General features: G+C 30.9%; 1 protein-coding gene across 22 annotated transcripts in view; it reads right to left on the bottom strand.

The window, feature by feature from the left end:
- LOC116428533 (uncharacterized) overlaps window positions 1-18,551 on the bottom strand; it is a 55,750-nt gene that overhangs the window by 10,305 nt on the left and 26,894 nt on the right. For all 22 annotated transcript variants that reach the window (XM_031980280.2, XM_031980278.2, XM_031980281.2 and 19 more), the window contains one exon: window positions 4,688-4,938. In XM_031980280.2, coding sequence (XP_031836140.1) covers window positions 4,688-4,938 — 251 coding nt within the window. The remainder of the gene's footprint in view (window positions 1-4,687; window positions 4,939-18,551) is intronic.

Raw genomic sequence — 18,551 nt, forward strand, 5'->3', positions numbered from 1 at the left:
GTCCTTTGACACCTTCGATAGAAACAGTATTAATACCCTGTTTTATTGGGAAGCTTTAACAAAAATTATCCGACACGAATGTTTTAAAATCTTCCAGTGATCGTGTGGTTGTGAATAATCACTGCGTGTGGTGGCAACCTGAGACACTGCGGTACTGAAAAGTGTGGATATAGCTGTCCGGTTTATACTCCTTTCGCCGCAGCACGGTAATGAATTCGTGTCATTATCGTTAAACCGTGGTTAGCTTGTGCAAACTGCTGCGGGTTATAACGCGGCATTATAATATCTTTGCGGGTGGTTCCTTCCCGTTCGCGGTATTACGTTCACCGTGGATAATGATTCGAACTGAATGAAAGGAAAACTCCATTCAAGCAGACAGCTGTGTGTGTCGCCATTTTTCCCGCGGAACGAGCGAAATCGTCCGGGTCTTCCTAACGCGAGAGAGATTTTCTATGAGTCGTAAATTTAGTGTCTCTTAACACATTGTTGACAATATACTTTATTTATACATAATGAAATGAAACGAAACCTTGGGCATATCTTTTAGGTAACTTTCAATATTTTACTCTTGCAATATTCTATATTGCCCTGCGTTTTAGAAATTGATGTGGCTAACGCAAGTGCAAACACGAATTCACTCGTGACCAGTCAATTATTGTTGTTTTGTAGCAAAGATGAAAAGGAAGAGTTAGGGGAAAGTAGGGTAAAACGGATCAGTCAGGTAAAACAGGACAGCAATGTCCGGTAATTATTTACAACACTGATTCTTCGCCGATTTGGATGATCTTAAAATACATTATCAAGATCATCATTCTGAACAGCTTTTCCCTGTTCATGTGACCGCCACTCAGCCGTGGTTTTCCAGATATTCGCATGTCCGGGAATGAGGAGTTTTCGCACTTATTAACAAAAAGAGATGATCTTGAGCTTGACTTATATTGTTAAGGTCATTGTTCTGTATACCCAAGGCTTCGAACTTTTTGGCAATGAGTATTGGTTCGAAAGTTATGAAGTATTAAAGTTTCTCATTGCGCTGGAAATAATGGTTTCCATTTTCATTTATTAAAGCTGTTCCTTGTGATATGTGTACTCGAAATTCATTTAGATAATAGAGATTGGGATTAGTGGGGCTGGTTTTCTCTGAAGGGGAGGCGGCTGCACCCCATCCCACAAAAACTAACCTCACTAATACCAATCTCTATTATCCAAATGAAGTTCGAGTACACATATTATGAGGAACGAATTCAATAAATGAAAATGAAGACGACAATTTCTAGTGTAATGCGAAAATTTAATGCTTCATAACTTTTGAACCAATGAGTATTATCATTTTTCTAATACATACTCGTCAAATTTTTGTATTTGGACAAACTAAAGATGTATGAGATTCAATTATTAGATAATGTTGTATTGTCTAATTGTACTTAAATTTTGTATAGTCGCTTTATAAGAAAACTATTGGAATATTAAATATTTATATAAAATTCCTTAGAGTTAATTAGTCAGGATAATTAACGAAGAGAGAGTTTAGATTTTAAACTCCTAGTTAAAATTGATTAGCGTCTAGTTATTTGTATATGGAAGGGCAGGGAAGATTTTAATTTCCTTTTGAAAAGACTTTTTTACTCGGAATTATTAAACATTCGCATTAAACAGCACATTACCATTTTAAATACGAAACAAAATCCTCTGGAAACGATAGTAAACGTTTATGAAAATTTCGAGGAAAGCAGAGAAAGGGTTTACGACGCGATAGATGAAATCTCTGCATTATAAAGCAGATCTAATGCATATCAAATGTATCGTAAATCTGAATCAAATTAGAAATTCTACAAGTAATGTACTTTCCATTTCCGGATTAGAAAGATTCAATCGACACGCGAGTTTAAAATAAATTCGCTAAATAAACGTTCGTTGAAGTATTCCTAACGTTTATAAATTAATTTAACAAACTTTTATGAAGCAATCTTTTAATGGAACTGAAGTTAATATTCATTCTAATGTTTCTCAAATGAGAGAAATTTTCATGTGATTTAATTATAATAAATTTTTCCTTGAATAAAAGTTTCACTACATTGAAAATGAAATGAACAATTATCTGAATTTCCCTAATCTATTCATATAGCTTTATATAGTTTTATATAGTTTTACATAGTTTTATATAGTTTTATATAGTTTTATACAGTTTTATATAGTTTTATATAGTTTTATATAGTTTTATATAGTTTTACATAGTTTTATATAGATATATATAGTTTTACATAGTTTTATATAGATATATATAGTTTTATATAGTTTTACATAGTTTTATATAGTCTTACATTCTTTCATATAGTTTTATATAGTTTGTCTATGGTTTTATATAATTTTATATAGTTTCATATAGTTTCATATAGCTTTATACAATTGTATATATAAGCTCTTAGACTATATTGTCAATGAATAACTCAGCGTTACCATACCATCATATTATTACGATTACTATTATTTACTATATCATAACCTGTGTTTCATAATATCATTATAATATTGTTATAATATTATTTTCACACATCAATCACATAAATCTTATAACAAAAGGTTTTAACGATAATGGTATATTTTTCATTTCGTCGGATCAGGCAAATCTGTGATAATTGTTCAACTTTTTGTTTCCTACACATTTTGTGCATATCGTACCTACTTAAGTAGATGCATAAACATATGCATTTACAGAGAGCTTTAATGATCCTTACTGTTCTGTTCGTAAGGCGTTCAGCTACGAGAGGCAAGAATCATTTCAGCCGCGTATGCACGCGGAGTATCAACGAAATGTGAAAGGCGACGGTTATACGCACGAGGAATGTGGAATGTTTACAAATGCCTACATAGTATTCTTTCGCGAATATCAACGTTCATTCACCTATGGGAGCACGTCGAAGCATTAACAATCGCGTGATATTCCAACAGAGATATTCCGATCGCGTTCAATATTACTGCCACTGAAACGCACGAATCTGTCATTCATAATAAAAAAAACAAAGAAAATTATTCCAACGAAGATCGACAAGCAAGGTCGAACATTTTAACGATACACGACAAATTCCGAATAAATGGAAAAGCTACGAGTTTGTATTAGATCGTGTAATATGAAATGTCGGATGTCGGAAAAAGGGAACGTGTTTTTAATGAATATATCGGTTTTTTGTAAGATTCTGAGTGTTTAAAATTAATCAGTTCTAAAGACATCGTTATAAACTATTATTTCGGGTTTACCAGGCGCCTCATTTTGCAAAGAGACATCACCGAAACGAAATTTTACAAATCAACGCTGCACTGTTCTTTCATTCACAGTATTGTCTCCAAATGGTTTGTTTAGATTTTCAGCGGTTTTCGTAGTATTATTTCTAAGTTTCAATTCATATAAGAAAATTACACGAATGTTAACGGTATCCATGTTTTCAGAAAACGACACAAGAAATAGTTATGCGTAATTCGGAAAATCTTTTTTGCAAAAAGTTACTCTGGTAATCGATAATGAAATTGTTTAAGAGATTACATGAAAAATAAAGGAATAACAACAATAGGAGTACAAATATTTATGAATAAGATAAACCCGACATTTCATATGACACGACCTAATAGTAAAGTTTGTTTTGTTGTACTGAATTGGAGGATTATCAGGGTTAGAAGTATATTTTTTACAATATCTCTGAAACTAGGGGGTGCAGAAAACAAATTTTTGCTTCAAATTGTTCGCCTCGAAATTACATTTCTTTTATACAGTCCGTAGTTTCAGAGATACTGTAAAAAATATACTTTTAATCCTCACCTTTGAGGGGTGCTTTGTATGTTGGCCGATAAGAAAAAATACGTGTCAAATATTTTCTTGGAAACTATGCCTCACATGAATTCCACCAAACTCGGCGTGTACTGGTTGAAAAGATTTCGTTGTATAGTCTAAGTAAAGATCTCCCTTCCCATTGGATATCCAGTGATGCTCGCTTAAATTCCACAGAAATTTCTCTTCCCCCACTACTCATTGTTTCGAACTTAGTATAACGTAACCCAGTAGACAGAAGCAGAAAATGAATACAATGAAGGGAAAAGAGACAGACACGGGTCAGAGGGATTCTGCATGCGTAAAGTATTGTATAAACATGCAACGAAGAAAATTTCAATTGAAATTATTTTAATTTTACCTTCTCAATCGTAGTAACAATAGAATGTTGAGATTATTCTCATTAAAGTGAGTCCAAACACGACGTAAATTGTTCTGGTTTTTTCAATTTGAGACAAACGAACATTTAATGTCGTTAATTACATTAAGTCGGTGAAACTAGTCCGATTTCCACCGTGTTTGGACTCATTTTACTTGCAACAATCTCAGATATTCACTGGCACTACACATGAGAAGGTTACATTGAAATTACTGCAATTGAAGTTTTCTTCATTGCATGTTTATATTTGACGACGCGTGCTGTATCGCTTTAAATCCCGCGTTTCGACCCCCCGATACTCGACGGACTGTGTCTATCCCGCTTTCGCTCACTACAACGTTTCTCTGCCTTTATTAGGCTGTGCTCGAGTCAATTCCCGGAAGCAATTAGCTTCCTCCTGTTTTTCTGCTCGGTTAAATTCCACTGCTGGGACCCAAAATTGTGGAATTTAAACGAGCATTACTGTATTATATAAAAGGAATATTCACCATTTGTTAAGTAACAAACTTAACCACTCGGCGGTTTCGTCTTTGTACAAAGCTCTTCTGCGACGCAGTCTTCCCAATTCTTGTTGAATCGAAGATTGGAGTAGCCTGGACACTCTCGTTTTAAATATCGTACCAGCTAGTGCTAGAACCAATACCAGCCATGCCAATGACAATCCTGCTGCTCCTATTATCCATGCGATCGCTAGCGTCACGCTAAGATACAATGCACCGCGAATGGCTTCTGCTTCCCTCTGCAACAAAATTATAATAGTTCTGTAAGTACACGACAACATAATGATCTCACAGTCAGTATAACGGCATGTAACGCTAGTCTACAAAATTTACCTTTTCTTTTGTTACAGAAGATTTAATGGATGATCAGTATTTCTCATGCTGAATTCGAACGTGCAATCCGTTTTTCTCCATCACCCACAGTTTTTGAGAAGATTAATTTTGAAAGAAAAGTCAATTTTTCAAATTTAAACGTTTGCTGTGTTTTAATTATGAAAATTTTTTTAAATTTTCTTGCACAGTATTATTCTGTGGATCTCTCTGAATACAATGATGTAAATTTGAATGATATTACAAACATTTAAACATGTTTAAACAATGCTGAAAGGCAAAAGATAATTAAGACGCACAATATGTTCAAAGTTGAAAAATTGAGATTTTTCTCGTAATTAATTTTCTCAAAAGCTGTGGGTGTGGAGAAAAACGGACTGCATAATCGTATTTACCATGAGAAATACTATTAAGATCACCCATTAAATCATTTGTAACAAAAATCGTGTTGATCAGTGTAATTAGTCAAGATTACATTTTATTTTTTCGTCGTTAGACAGAGAAAGGAAATTACTCGATATTCAACGAAAAAGATATTCCATTTTTTCATATTTTACACAATGTGGCGGAAATGGCTGGCCCTTAACAGAAGATTATAAGCATTTTCCTTTGAACTTTTAACTTTGGTCGCAATCTTTATAAGGGGCAGTTTAATGGTAATAAAGATCTACGAGAAATTCGTTTAGATTATTAACACATTCGCGACTGGCAAATTTTTTGCTTTCTTAATATTCTTTGCCGGTGAAAATGAAGAAAATCTTAAGCTAATTGCCGCAAGAATTAGAACAAAGACGAACATTCGAAAATTTAGTTTGAAATATTAGTAATGATCTGTGTCTGATTGAAATGAAGAACTTTCCGTTAAAGAAAAATACTTACAAAGATGTGAATTTATAGAAGTGACAACCAGGAATAGAATTTGAAAAGACGTGCATTCACGTCAGCGATCGCAAATAGGAAGTTAAAGGTCGGTTAAGATGTCGAACAAGAAAATTCTTTCTGATTCTCGATTAGTTAACCAGTTAACTTCATTTGACCATTGTATATGTTATCTTAAAGCTTGAAATGATACTAATTCTTTTAACAATGAATTCTTTATTTTTTCAGATAAACACGTAATTCCTGTTTGTTTTCCTTTGGTTTTTCATTAAAATTAACCCTATCTGCATTTTTCCTGCATTTGACGAATACTCACTTCATTTTTTGATTATATTACGCGCAAAACGAGAAATTTCTTAAATGAAATTCCTGTTATCAGGTTTATGGATACTGCGGTGTCTTTTATTTTGAGCATGCATTTGAATTCATTTGCAAAATTATCTCGACCGCCGCGTTTTCATACGACACGGTATTAAATACCGCCGTGGAGAACGAAATAAAGGGAAAGTCGGACAAAATTAAAATCATTATTCCTTCGTCTTGGTGGTATATAGGGCACAATCCCTGCACGCTCACGCAATATCGCGTGCACGAATATCTAAGAAGTTTCTTGGGCGTCATGCAAAACGTCATTAACCCCAGAATGATTAGATTAAGTGGCACAAGTAAACGCGATTGATTTAAATCAAAAGGTTCCACGAGGGTTTACGCTTTAACAAACGTCACATTGTGTAAATAAGTATCGCTGGGTTTGCCATTTTCGCTTTGATCACGAGAAAATGGAGGGTCACGCTTACAAACAACGAGAATAGATTCTAGAAATTGAATTCATTTTACCAGTATTTTACTATTATTAACCTTAGGTTCTGTGGAATTCAGTTTGAAATATTTGTTAGTTAACTGTGGAATTTAGTTTGAAGAATCTCTCGTTTTACGCGCAATAAAATAAAAAAGTGAAGTATGTATTCGTCAAAGGCAAGGAAAATCCACCTATAATATATTCTAACGGTAGATTAAAACAAAACGAAGAAGAATTACATGTTCATTTGAAAAAATAAATAATCATTGAAGTAATTACTACCATTTTGCGTTTCAAGATGACGTATACTCGTCGAACGTAGTTAACTGGTTAAGGGACAGAACTGTTTTATTTCTGTATTCCATATGTTTTATACAAAATATATTATTAAATCCTTTCAGAGCCATGAACGATCTAATTACTTTGTTATTAATAATTTATTGAAAATAAGAGAAAAATTCTAAGTATATTCCATATGAACATTTTCTCTAAAATATTACTATTGGTGACAGAGAAATAATATTTCATTTGAATTCAAACGTATTATATGGTATTTATATTTGTTAAATTCCATTTGAAATCCTCATCGCGAGTTTGTCACGATATTATGGGGCAAGGGATTAATTTTATAATTTTGCTGTGTTGATTCAAGTGGGGACTGAAAGTCGCCTCTTCATTTTGGAGGGTACAAGTATTAACACTAGAAGTAAGTTAAAATTGAGTTAAAATTACCCATTTTGATTTCTTTTTTTTACAATTAATGAAAACATTCAGACACTTTTTACAAAATTATTAACGAAGCTGATTTAGCAATATCGGAACTGAAATTGAAACCTTAATAAACGCACGTTTATTTCTATGAAGCAATTTGAAAAAGTCAGTTTAAGTACTAGTAGTCCTAGTATTAAATCAAAAGATTTCACGAAGATTTACGATTTAATGTCTTTATAGGGCAAGAGGTTAACAAATACGTAGGTTGCTGCAAAAGTTTCAGGAATCTGTTAACTGTGGAATTTAATTTAAACAAATCTTTCATTGTGCGCATAACAATATCTAACAAAGAAGTATATACATACTCGACAAAAGCAGGGCAAATGAACCTATAATATATTCAAGTAAACAATTAAAGTAAAACAAAGAAGAATCAGATGTGTATCCGAAGGAATAACTAATTTATCATGAAAAAACTGTGTATCGTTTTGAGCTTTAACATGACGTGTATACTCGTCAAACGCAGTTAACTAGTTAATACCGAAGGAGAATATTTTGAAAAACAAAGAATCTATTAATTCAAGTTCCTTTGTGACTTTTCTCATTCTTTCCCGACACTTTTACAGCAACCCACGTATGTACTTAACAGTTAACTAGATCCGCCATCTTCGTGTCAATCACGAAAAAACGCAGGGCTACGGTAACAAATAAAACGGACGGAATGATTGTTGTTCACAGCGTCAGAAGTAATACAGCATCGTGTAAATGTTACATGTACACGTGTTACAGATAGTAGCAAAAAGTAGTAATTGTGTAATTCAGTACACACGTGGCAGGAAAGTTATGATCGAGTTAATGGAAAGGAGAAAGTTTCATCGTGAAACCAGTCGTATAGACCTTTCAATATATCGTTTCTTCTGAAATTAAACGCATCCGTTCGGATAACCAGATGTTAGAACAATGTGGTTCAGTAGTTGTTTACGAACAAATATAATTGTATTTGACTGAGATGTATATGTTACGGTTGATATAATAAATTTGGTTTGTGTTAATAATAACCGTTATTAATAACATCCGCGTCTTTTAGTAAATATAAATAATAAATTGTAATAATTATATTCATCGGTAATTATTAGTTATTACTCGATTTTACTTGCATTTAAGAAGTCAAACGGAAATCGTTAATATCCTGTACTTTAGAGATTTTCGATTTCACGTGTTAATATTCAATTTTCTCTTTTAATGTCTTTTAATTGGCGTACCTTTTATCTGGAAAGATATTGCGGCACGTGAATAATACATCTTTCACAATATTTATGCAGGGTTATAAATGTTTATTTATATAATAAAATCTGCTGATAGCAGATATAGGATTTAATATTTTGTCAGACAAGTATGGGCATATAGTAAAATTATTAGACTGCGGAAGTTCATGTAAATATACATTTTTATACAAACGTTCTGTTGTGATGCGAATATGTTAAAATACTAGATACTACAAAAATAATTATCGCAGTTTTAACATACATATGTTGAAATATTTGTATATCAACAAAATACTCCTTTTTATAGGAAAGTTTTAGTAAAAATTGCCCGATGCGAATGTGTTAAGTAAATTCGATTATTTTTGTAAAAAACTTCCACAGAATATTAAGTAATTTAGTAAAATTCAGTAGAATTCAGGTTAAAAGTAAAGTAGAATTACATTAATTTGTATTACAACGTTTCTATTGTAATTCCTTGAAGATCTTTATATTCAGTATTTTTCAGCACTATACATTTACTAGATATTTTCAACAAAAAATGGAAACAGAACAAATATACATTATTTTGCGCAGTAAACCGACGTCTGTTGATTCGATGCAATTTAAGGGCATAAAAAATGGCTCGTCGTCTCATATCGTGGAGTTACGCAACGGTAACGCTACCTGCCCTGTCAAGATCGTAACATTTCATTAATTAGAAAGTTGTTCAATGCTAAGGGACCAAGTTCCATCGCAAAAAATCTGGTTTTTCAAGACAGAACCTTGAGTCAATGGTGTTTGTACCATTCGCGAAATAACAGAAACTGCATTCTCGTGTTTGACAATAGTTGCTGGCTCAATAACGGTTACGTATGTTTGTGGCAATGAGGCCGAGAAGCGTAAACAATCATTAAAGTCAAATTCTGACAATTTTTTAAGAAGTATACCTCACTTATTTGCATATAATGGGCGCATTATTAATTTTAACTATGAGTTACGACGTTCTTCGAGTATCTTTCAACCTAATTAACTTTCTTCAACTTTTCAGCACACTTAGCTTTGATCAGTTAATTTCTATTTAATGACATTCTCATTTTCTCGAGGTTACATCTAAAGTAGAGAATAGAACAGGAAAAGTGTTCCTATTTTATCAATAATTTTTCAAATGTGCTGCGAATCATAAAAAATAACGATATTGATCAACTATTGGAAAAGTTATGAAGTTATAAGTTATTGTGTACTGAGAAAGTAGCATGACATTGTAATAAAATAACTATTTATATTTATATTCATTCATTGTCTCAATCCGAGTGATTGTACGTACAAAAGTGGTGTTAATAAACAATAAAACATGTAGATAAATAAAGAATTATAGTAAAGTCTAAGCTAAGAATTAAGTGAACTAACTACAAAGAAATCAAATAGAAGTTTAATTAAATTACAAAATTAAATTAAAGAAATACATCTTATCTGAATGAATTCATAAAATAGGTAAATATATATAAAAATATATAATACATATATAGTCCCTAATAAAAAAGTTGGAGCCACCATTGATGTCGTCTTTGTGAAGATCAGCAATGAATCAACAATCCGATTCTTGTCTGGTCGTTTTCTCATATTAATTCTTTATAACTCAGGCTTAATTTCTTTGCCTAACTCTTGTTCTTAACCCTTTGCGACTCCAAAATTGTATAGTTTGATATTTAATAGTAAACTTTGTACAATGTATCAATACATGAAATATTGAAATAAAATAGTTTCGTTCCTCAATTTATGTGCAATTTCCTGTCAAGTTAGTTTCAAAGAATGTTATTTGTATCTCGTTAGAAAATATTGAATATTTCCAGTAAAGTACTTTTGGAGTCAAAGGGTTAACACTACGACGAGAAAATTAGTATTAAATTATCTTTTGGACTTTCAATACTATAATTACCGCGAAAAATGTGACGTAAAAAATATGTTAACCCTAATTTTTTGATCAAAGACTGTATATTAAATCTATATATTAGATAAACAAATTTTAATATAAAGCGACTTTTACCACAAAATATCAAGTTTAGTTATTTATTTTATTTGTTTATTTATTCATTTGACGAGCAGATGTTCCTTAGTACAGAAAAGGAAAAGATATAAATGAAGCGTAAAAAGTTTACAAAGCAAGAGTTTTACAATCTAATACAATAGATAATAAAATAATAAGCAAAAAAGAAATAAAATTTTGTATTTGAAATTTCACTCGGCAATTAGTTTTCTCACACAGCTTTTAAAACTATTTAAATTCCCAGAAAATATGACAATTTGATTGCTAAATCTGTTACCTTCTATACATATTCTGGTCATCGGATTCAAAAATTTAAGATCGCTTCTAAAAAAGTCTATTCGGAAAGTCCTAAAAATTTAATTTAATAATTTTCATTCTAGTTTCAGTATCTTTTGCGGCCACCATATTTCTCACAAAGTAGAACGTAGGTATTTACACAGTAGAACGCCAACAATTCGCAGCATTTACTTCTGCAAGTAAATGAAATTACAATGTGCGAGTTAACGACTTTCTTCGAGGAATGTACTTCTTAATAGGAGACTCGGTCGCTCCTTTTTAGCGTCAACAAGGGAAGGAATGCAACGATAAAAATCATTGGAGAAGTCTCACGACTTCCACACCGGAAAGCGTTACTTGGAGTATTTCCCACGTAGACAATAATTTCTCCATGCATTCACAAGTTCATGACTTGAATACGCCACTGCTGTGCGTTACAGATTTTTTTTTAGTTTTAAATAAGCTGCTATACGTGTAGTTCGCTTCTATTGAGACGTTGCAGAAAATATTTAACCCTTATGTGCATAATCGGGTACCCGGGTATTCATTTCCAATTTATCGTAAAAATTTATTATATTCTGGTTAAAATATTTGAAAATCCTTCCAAATGCTCTTTCTTTGGACAGTTTTGAGTTGAAATACGTTTGATAAATAAAGATTCTTGTAAAAACCAAAAATTTAGAGAATTTAAACTAAACATATGCTTTACTCGCGGGTACACATAAGTTGGATAATATTGGAAAATCGAATATTGATAAAAAAAGGTGTTTTTTTGCTAATGAACATATTACTTATTTATTTACACACAAATGAATTATGTATTATGTAAATTACATTTATTTATTGTATTGATAACCTACAATTATTGCATCTCGTAATCATTTACGCGCGCCCGTCACATATAATCACGTATTCTTCGTCTTTTTACGGAACCAGCCACTTCCTCAATATATTTTCCTCTAAGAACGTGTTCGAAAATCGTATTTTATTATGTACTCCCTTTATTTTTTATTGCCTTATGAAATGTACCGAAGGCAATAAAAAATAAACAGAATTGTACGATAAAGTTCCATTTTCGAGCAGGTTATTTCTTATGATTCAATACGACAAAAATTAATTACCAAACCTTTTTAGAGCAATTCCACCCACAAATAAATGTTCTTGACAACAATTAATCTCAGAGACGGGGTTTCTCCGAGACTTGTACTACACGTAATGTGAACCAACAGAATCTTGATATTGAATGTGTGACTGACAGAGTGATGGTGTCAAAGCAGGCATTAGCTATCGGAAGGTAGATAAAAAAACGGAATAATGTGAACGTATTTTTCCCTCATACTTCCACTCTTATAATCAAAATAATATATGAACATACGCAACAAACTTCAATTACAATCTTGAAGATTAGATCACTTTCTAATCATACATTACTTTTTTTGTATTTAAATTCATAAAATACTACTTTGTTTGTAATAATAATAAAATCTAATATACTTCTCAAAAGTTTGAGTATAAAATCATCATTTTATATAAAATCTGCTTGAGTCAAGCGCTTGGAGTACTCAGGTATGTACTGGGTTGTCAAGCAACGTGGTTATTACGGTTGTGCACATAAGGGTTAACGTCTTTACTTTCTCTTCTATTATGTTTATGTCTACATATATATGTTATCCAGCTTTCGTTAATCTATAAAATAAAGTATTTTCTAGAACGACAGGTAATTTCAGATGAAGCATGAGATTAATATTAATTTCATCATTAGCTGAGTCGTAAAAACTCCAATAAAATATGGAACACATTATTGTAATTACACGCATTATCTTAGTGAAGTATGTGAAACGTATGGACATGAATGAAACATAAATTTAATCGCGAATTAAAATATTTAAAGCCTAGAATAAGATAATCTTGACAATTTTTATGTGAAATTTATTGTAGTAATATTTTATCCGGTTCTTATTATAGAGAGTAACAGATTCTATCGTTTTCATTATGATAAAAGAATACGTACGGGTGAAATCTAAAATGCAATGAGAATTTTATGGTTTACTGAACGAAATGGAAGCAAATGTAATTTCTACATTAATACAAGAATATCTACAGTATAATATTCTCATTGTTGACGAAGTTAATTTTGATGTTTTTTATGGGATCTGCTAGACAGAATAAATTTCTTAACTTATAGTTTATCTTGTATGCGATATAGTATAGTAATTCCACATATTATCAAGGTCGTTTGTTCGCATTTTATTATTCGGAATATTTAATTATTTTATTGATCAATGAAATTCACCGTCCCAACAGTAATATACATGTCAATGCAGTAAACTCGCATTACAATTATTATCGTATTTTGATATAATTCAGATAATTCATATCTGTTATCGTTACAATGCGATTTTATTGCATTAACCCTTTGTCTTATAATATCATATGCGACTTGCGGTGAAAATTTTAAACTAAGTTTGACAAACTTAAATGTTATTTATTTTTTTTTAATATAAATTAAATATTTCTTTTCTATTATCAATCGTTAACGTCTGAAGTAAATGTGATGAATAAAATAAGTAACAAATTCCTTTTTTTTCTAATAGATTATTAACGTTTAAGTACTTTTATAAAGCACAATTGTGAAAAGAAATCATAGGGCAAAGGGTACTGCGTATGTTATTTTGTGATGTTGAATTTCGTTAATGTAATAAATAGTAACGTTATACGTTAGTTTGGTAATATGTAGAATTATTATATTGTAATAATATAATAATAATAATAATAATAAATTCAGAATTGTGATTGAAGTTATTCGTCTTTATAATTAAATAATAAGAAAACTTTTCAATTCAAAATATTTTTTACATCTTATTACCATGCTAAAAAAATCAAAAATGTATAAAATATATGCAAATAGCAGTCACTAAACAAAAACTGAACAGCAAATATTTTATAACGATAGAACTGTCAATTTTTAAATAAACTTAATATTATATAATACTCTGTGTCGTATGAATTCGAAGTCAGTACAATCAAAACAGGTTTCTCTCCAAGTAAGATTTCATTCGTTAGCAGTTCATTAGAGAAGGAATGCTAATTTCAAAGAGAAACTAGTGAATTGAACAATGAAGTGCAGAAAAACTCTACTAATTAATATATCCTTATATTGATTAGCATAATATAAAACATTATTAAGAAAGTAATAGTCCAGATACTATATTCTAATGCAATAAATAACACTGTGTCCAATTATACATTCCATTTCTCTTTCACTCGTAAATATATCTATGCAGTAAGCGTGGTAATTGTAATGCCAACTTTCTGTTTCTATTTACCACTCTGTAATTTGATGATACGCAAGTCGCCATCGTTTGCTCGTAATGTTGCCAGTAACCTATAATTTCTCGTTACGAACACAATGGATTTTAATTTCGCAACGGAGCAATTAACGAAGAGACGCACAATGGGCTGGATCGGCGAAGTACGTACCATTTTGCTAAAAAGTCAACTTTGTGTAATCGATATCTACTGAAAGTACTTTGATTTTTAAATATCTATAAACCTCGGAAATGAAAAAATTAATATAATTTAATACACATTATAGTTGCGATGTTTATTTTATTATTTTATTATATTGTAATACCAATATCTCGATTCTAGAACAACTACTTTGTTCACACTATATAGAGTTTTTTTATAATAATTATTTATATTTCTTTATTTGTCCGTTTCATTTCGTCATTGCCTCCAAATGTTCAAAACATCTTAAAATTTACAAATATATTTTCGTATTCACTAAAATTGCAATTTAAACAGCAAATTGTAATTACTTTTTTAATGCAAATTGCAATGTCATTTCTTCATGACGAGTATACTCGTAAAAAACAAATAAGTGGTTAAACATGTTAACTACCACGGTGGTCATCGATGACTGGAGCTTCCAAATTACTTGAAAACAATTATAATTTGTCAAATAACTAATGTTGAATTGAAACGTTTAACAGCGTAAATAACTAAACAACAGTATAACGTAAGCATTGCGATACCAAGTAATAAATAGGGAAAAATAGGGTAAAATGAATTGTAATAACAAAGTATCTGGAGCAATAAACGCATGAAACTTTTTTTGGAAGTCTTAAATAGACCTTTAGCGAGAAAAATCAAAGATTTTTTAAAGAAAAATATTTAGTTACGAAGGAATATACGATTTTCTAAAGGCATTGAAATATCTACTTCGCAAAAATGGTAGAGTAAAAGGGGCACTTATATAAAATCATAGAAAAGTACAATATTTTTATTCCTACTTAATCAAAATTGTTAGTTGAACATATTTAACCTGTTAACTGTCGAATTTAATTTAAAAAATCTCTCATTGTGCTCACAATAAAATCGAATTAATGAATTGTTACACTAGTCAAACGCAGGACAAATACACCTATAATATATTTTAACAAAACACTAAAGCAAAACGAAGAAGAATTAAATGTTTATCTGAAAAAATAAATAATTTATCGTTGAATGAATTAGTATTATTGTGAGTTTTAAAATGACGTGTGTACTCGTCAAAAACAGCTAACTGGTTAAATAAAGTTCATTTAAAACGTACTTCGTTTCATCAAACCGAAACACTTCCCGGAGGATGTTATTGTCCGTTCATCTTTTACGAGGGTTCACGATTCGAATCACGTAAATCCCGTCGAAAAATACCTGCCGTTACCAGAACACGGACCCGTGGGACTATGCATCTGCGCGCTACGCATTCTGCATTAATTGGAAGCCGGACTGTATTTGTTTGTATCGTTATATACATAAGCTAAACTCTTGCCAAGCTCTTCTACGTTCTGTGACAGGAAAGTAAATTATTATCGTTAATAATTTATTAGCAAAAGAACAAATTTTTATATTTATCTACGTTTACTCCAAAAGTTAACGATTGATAATAAAAAGGTAACATTTAATTCACATTTAAAGGAATAAATAACACTTAGATTTGTCAAATCTAGTTTAAAATTTTCGTCACGAGTTTGATACAATATTGTAGGTCGAGGGATTAATTGCAATATAGGGTAATTTCGGTGAAGATTACCGTACAGGAGAGACGACCATTTCAATTATCTTGAATAAATGATTCATACAATTATTAGTACAATCGATGTTTTTCATTTGTAATTTTAGTACTTGTTGATTCTTTTGCAAAAAATTAAAGGAAGTTCATTTAAAAATTAAATCGGGTGTTCTAATTCTTGTCGTTTCCATTTAAACGCGTTTCAAAGTAGATATTACGCATTCAGAATTATCAAACCAAAGTGTAGGTATTTCTTCAATATTTTACAATAAATTTGAAATATTTTATCTTATTTTACATTAAGTACATAAATTAAAAATGCAGATGTTTTCGAGATCACTTGCAATTACTGAAAGATCCGGATAAAAAAAATCAAATAGATATTTTGTTTAAAAATTTGTTGTAGAAAGTCTGAATTGAATTTTTGAAACGAAAATGATGTATTACGATATTTTTATTAGTTTTGTTAGCATTCGAAATTATTGTCCTACATTCGACATTTTGGCAAACTCGAACTTCCATATTTGGAATACTAAAGTCCAAAGAAATGATTTAATTACTCAAACAGCAAAATATCAGTATGTACTTTCTTTTTTCTCTATTACTTAAGCATGTGGTATATAATTTGACAGAATCTGCTAAAGGTTCTGTATACCTTAAAGAATTAATTTGTTAAAGAACATCTAAAATAGAGAGAACTTTCCACCATAACGTTTTTGCAACACGTGAACTCGATCTAGAACGTTGATTGGCCATTAACTATGTGTACCTTTATGTTATAAGAGGCTACTGTGCGACATTCGTCCATCAATAGGTTAAAAATAGAGCTGCTGTTAGTAAAAATAGTTTCAAGCTTTTAGGAAAACAATGTTGAACGGATGTTAACCATTCGTCTTTGTACTTAAGAGAAAATAGTTATGATTCAATGCACTGAGCGTATCGGTTCTTTTCAAAATTAGTCAGCGGAGGATGCTATTTACCAGCGATATCGCAAGTAATTAATAATGGCTGAACGTTATTAGCCACTAACTTGGAAACGCACTACAAGAACGCTACAGTAATTGTGTTGTTAGATTCCTTTTCAGTGCGTGAAATCTGGGTAACCATTGTTTTATTAATTTCTTGAAAAAAATGGAACACCGCGATAGATTTTCCCTTGCTCTGCATCCGTTTTGTTATTCAATATTTTATCTCAAGAAATAGTGTTAATATTTCTTTGAAGATACTTCATCTTAACACTTAGGCAACCGTTTAAAAAAGAACTATCACCTTTTTCATTAACTTCAACTAGTTAACTGCGTTTGACGTGTATACACGACCATCTTAAAGCTTGAAAAATTCTTTCAACGATGAATTCTTTATTTTTCCATGTAAACATGTAATTCTTTTTTGTTTTAGGTTTTCATTAAATTTTACCCTAGGTTCATTCGTCCAGAGTTTCATGAGTGCAGACCTCATTTTTTTGTTTTATTGTGCGCGAGAGATTTTTCAAACTAAATTCCACAATTAACAGGTTAATTGATCTCATTCAACAAATTTTATCAAAAATTGTGTTTTACGAAAGCAAGAAAGATATTTGTTGAATTACAAATATCCCGAGTTTAAGACTCATTAAATAACAAAAGAAACAAAGAACAAAATAAGTGACAATTTATTGCTAAGTGAAAAGTGGGAGATTTTCTTATTCGGTTGGCTAAGTGTAAAGATGTCTTTTATCCTTGAAAATGATGTAATAAACATCTCCTTAACCCATTTGTATCATTAACGTATATATACGCTCTTAGACGAAACTGACAGTAGATTATAATATAGAAGTATAATAATATAGCAAATAATAATAATATACTAATATATTAATATTGATTAACTCTTTACACTCGAAAGCGTTTTCATTGGATGTATTCATCATTCTCTGATGAAGTGGCAATTTGTTGCTAAGGGAAAAGTGGAAGTGTTAACAAACAATATATTGAAGAGAATCTTCAATTGAAATTCACCTATGATAAATGTTCAAAACTTAAATCATTCGAAATAGTAACATTATTAACTTATTCGCTATCAGAATTTCTTTCAATAACAATCTCTTCGGTTACAATATCCGTTAGAAACAATATTTTATTAAATGAAACACATCGCCTTTACAAAATACAAATAATATTCAAGAAAAGGAAATCTCTGTAGCAGGATATACATTATACCATGCGTTGTAACTTTAGATGAAAACACGCGTAAATATAAATTATTCTTGTTTGTACTAAGTATGAAATATTGATCGTCACAGATATGTGACACTGGTAGCGAACGCGTTTAATATTTTTTTCGACGTCTATGTCGCATTAAAAAAAGCTTAATCAGTTTTTTTAACACTGGAACTACCAAGCGTTTAATATGATTAATATCTAACCCTTATACAAATTGTAGCAATAAATTGGTGTCGGTTTCTTCGTGTATTTGTTAGAATATTCAAGTGAAATATTTATTTTTAAAATCATTCCCGATATTTAACACTTTTA

Source organism: Nomia melanderi, chromosome 1 (assembly GCF_051020985.1).
Source record: "Nomia melanderi isolate GNS246 chromosome 1, iyNomMela1, whole genome shotgun sequence".
NCBI lineage: Eukaryota > Metazoa > Arthropoda > Insecta > Hymenoptera > Halictidae > Nomia > Nomia melanderi.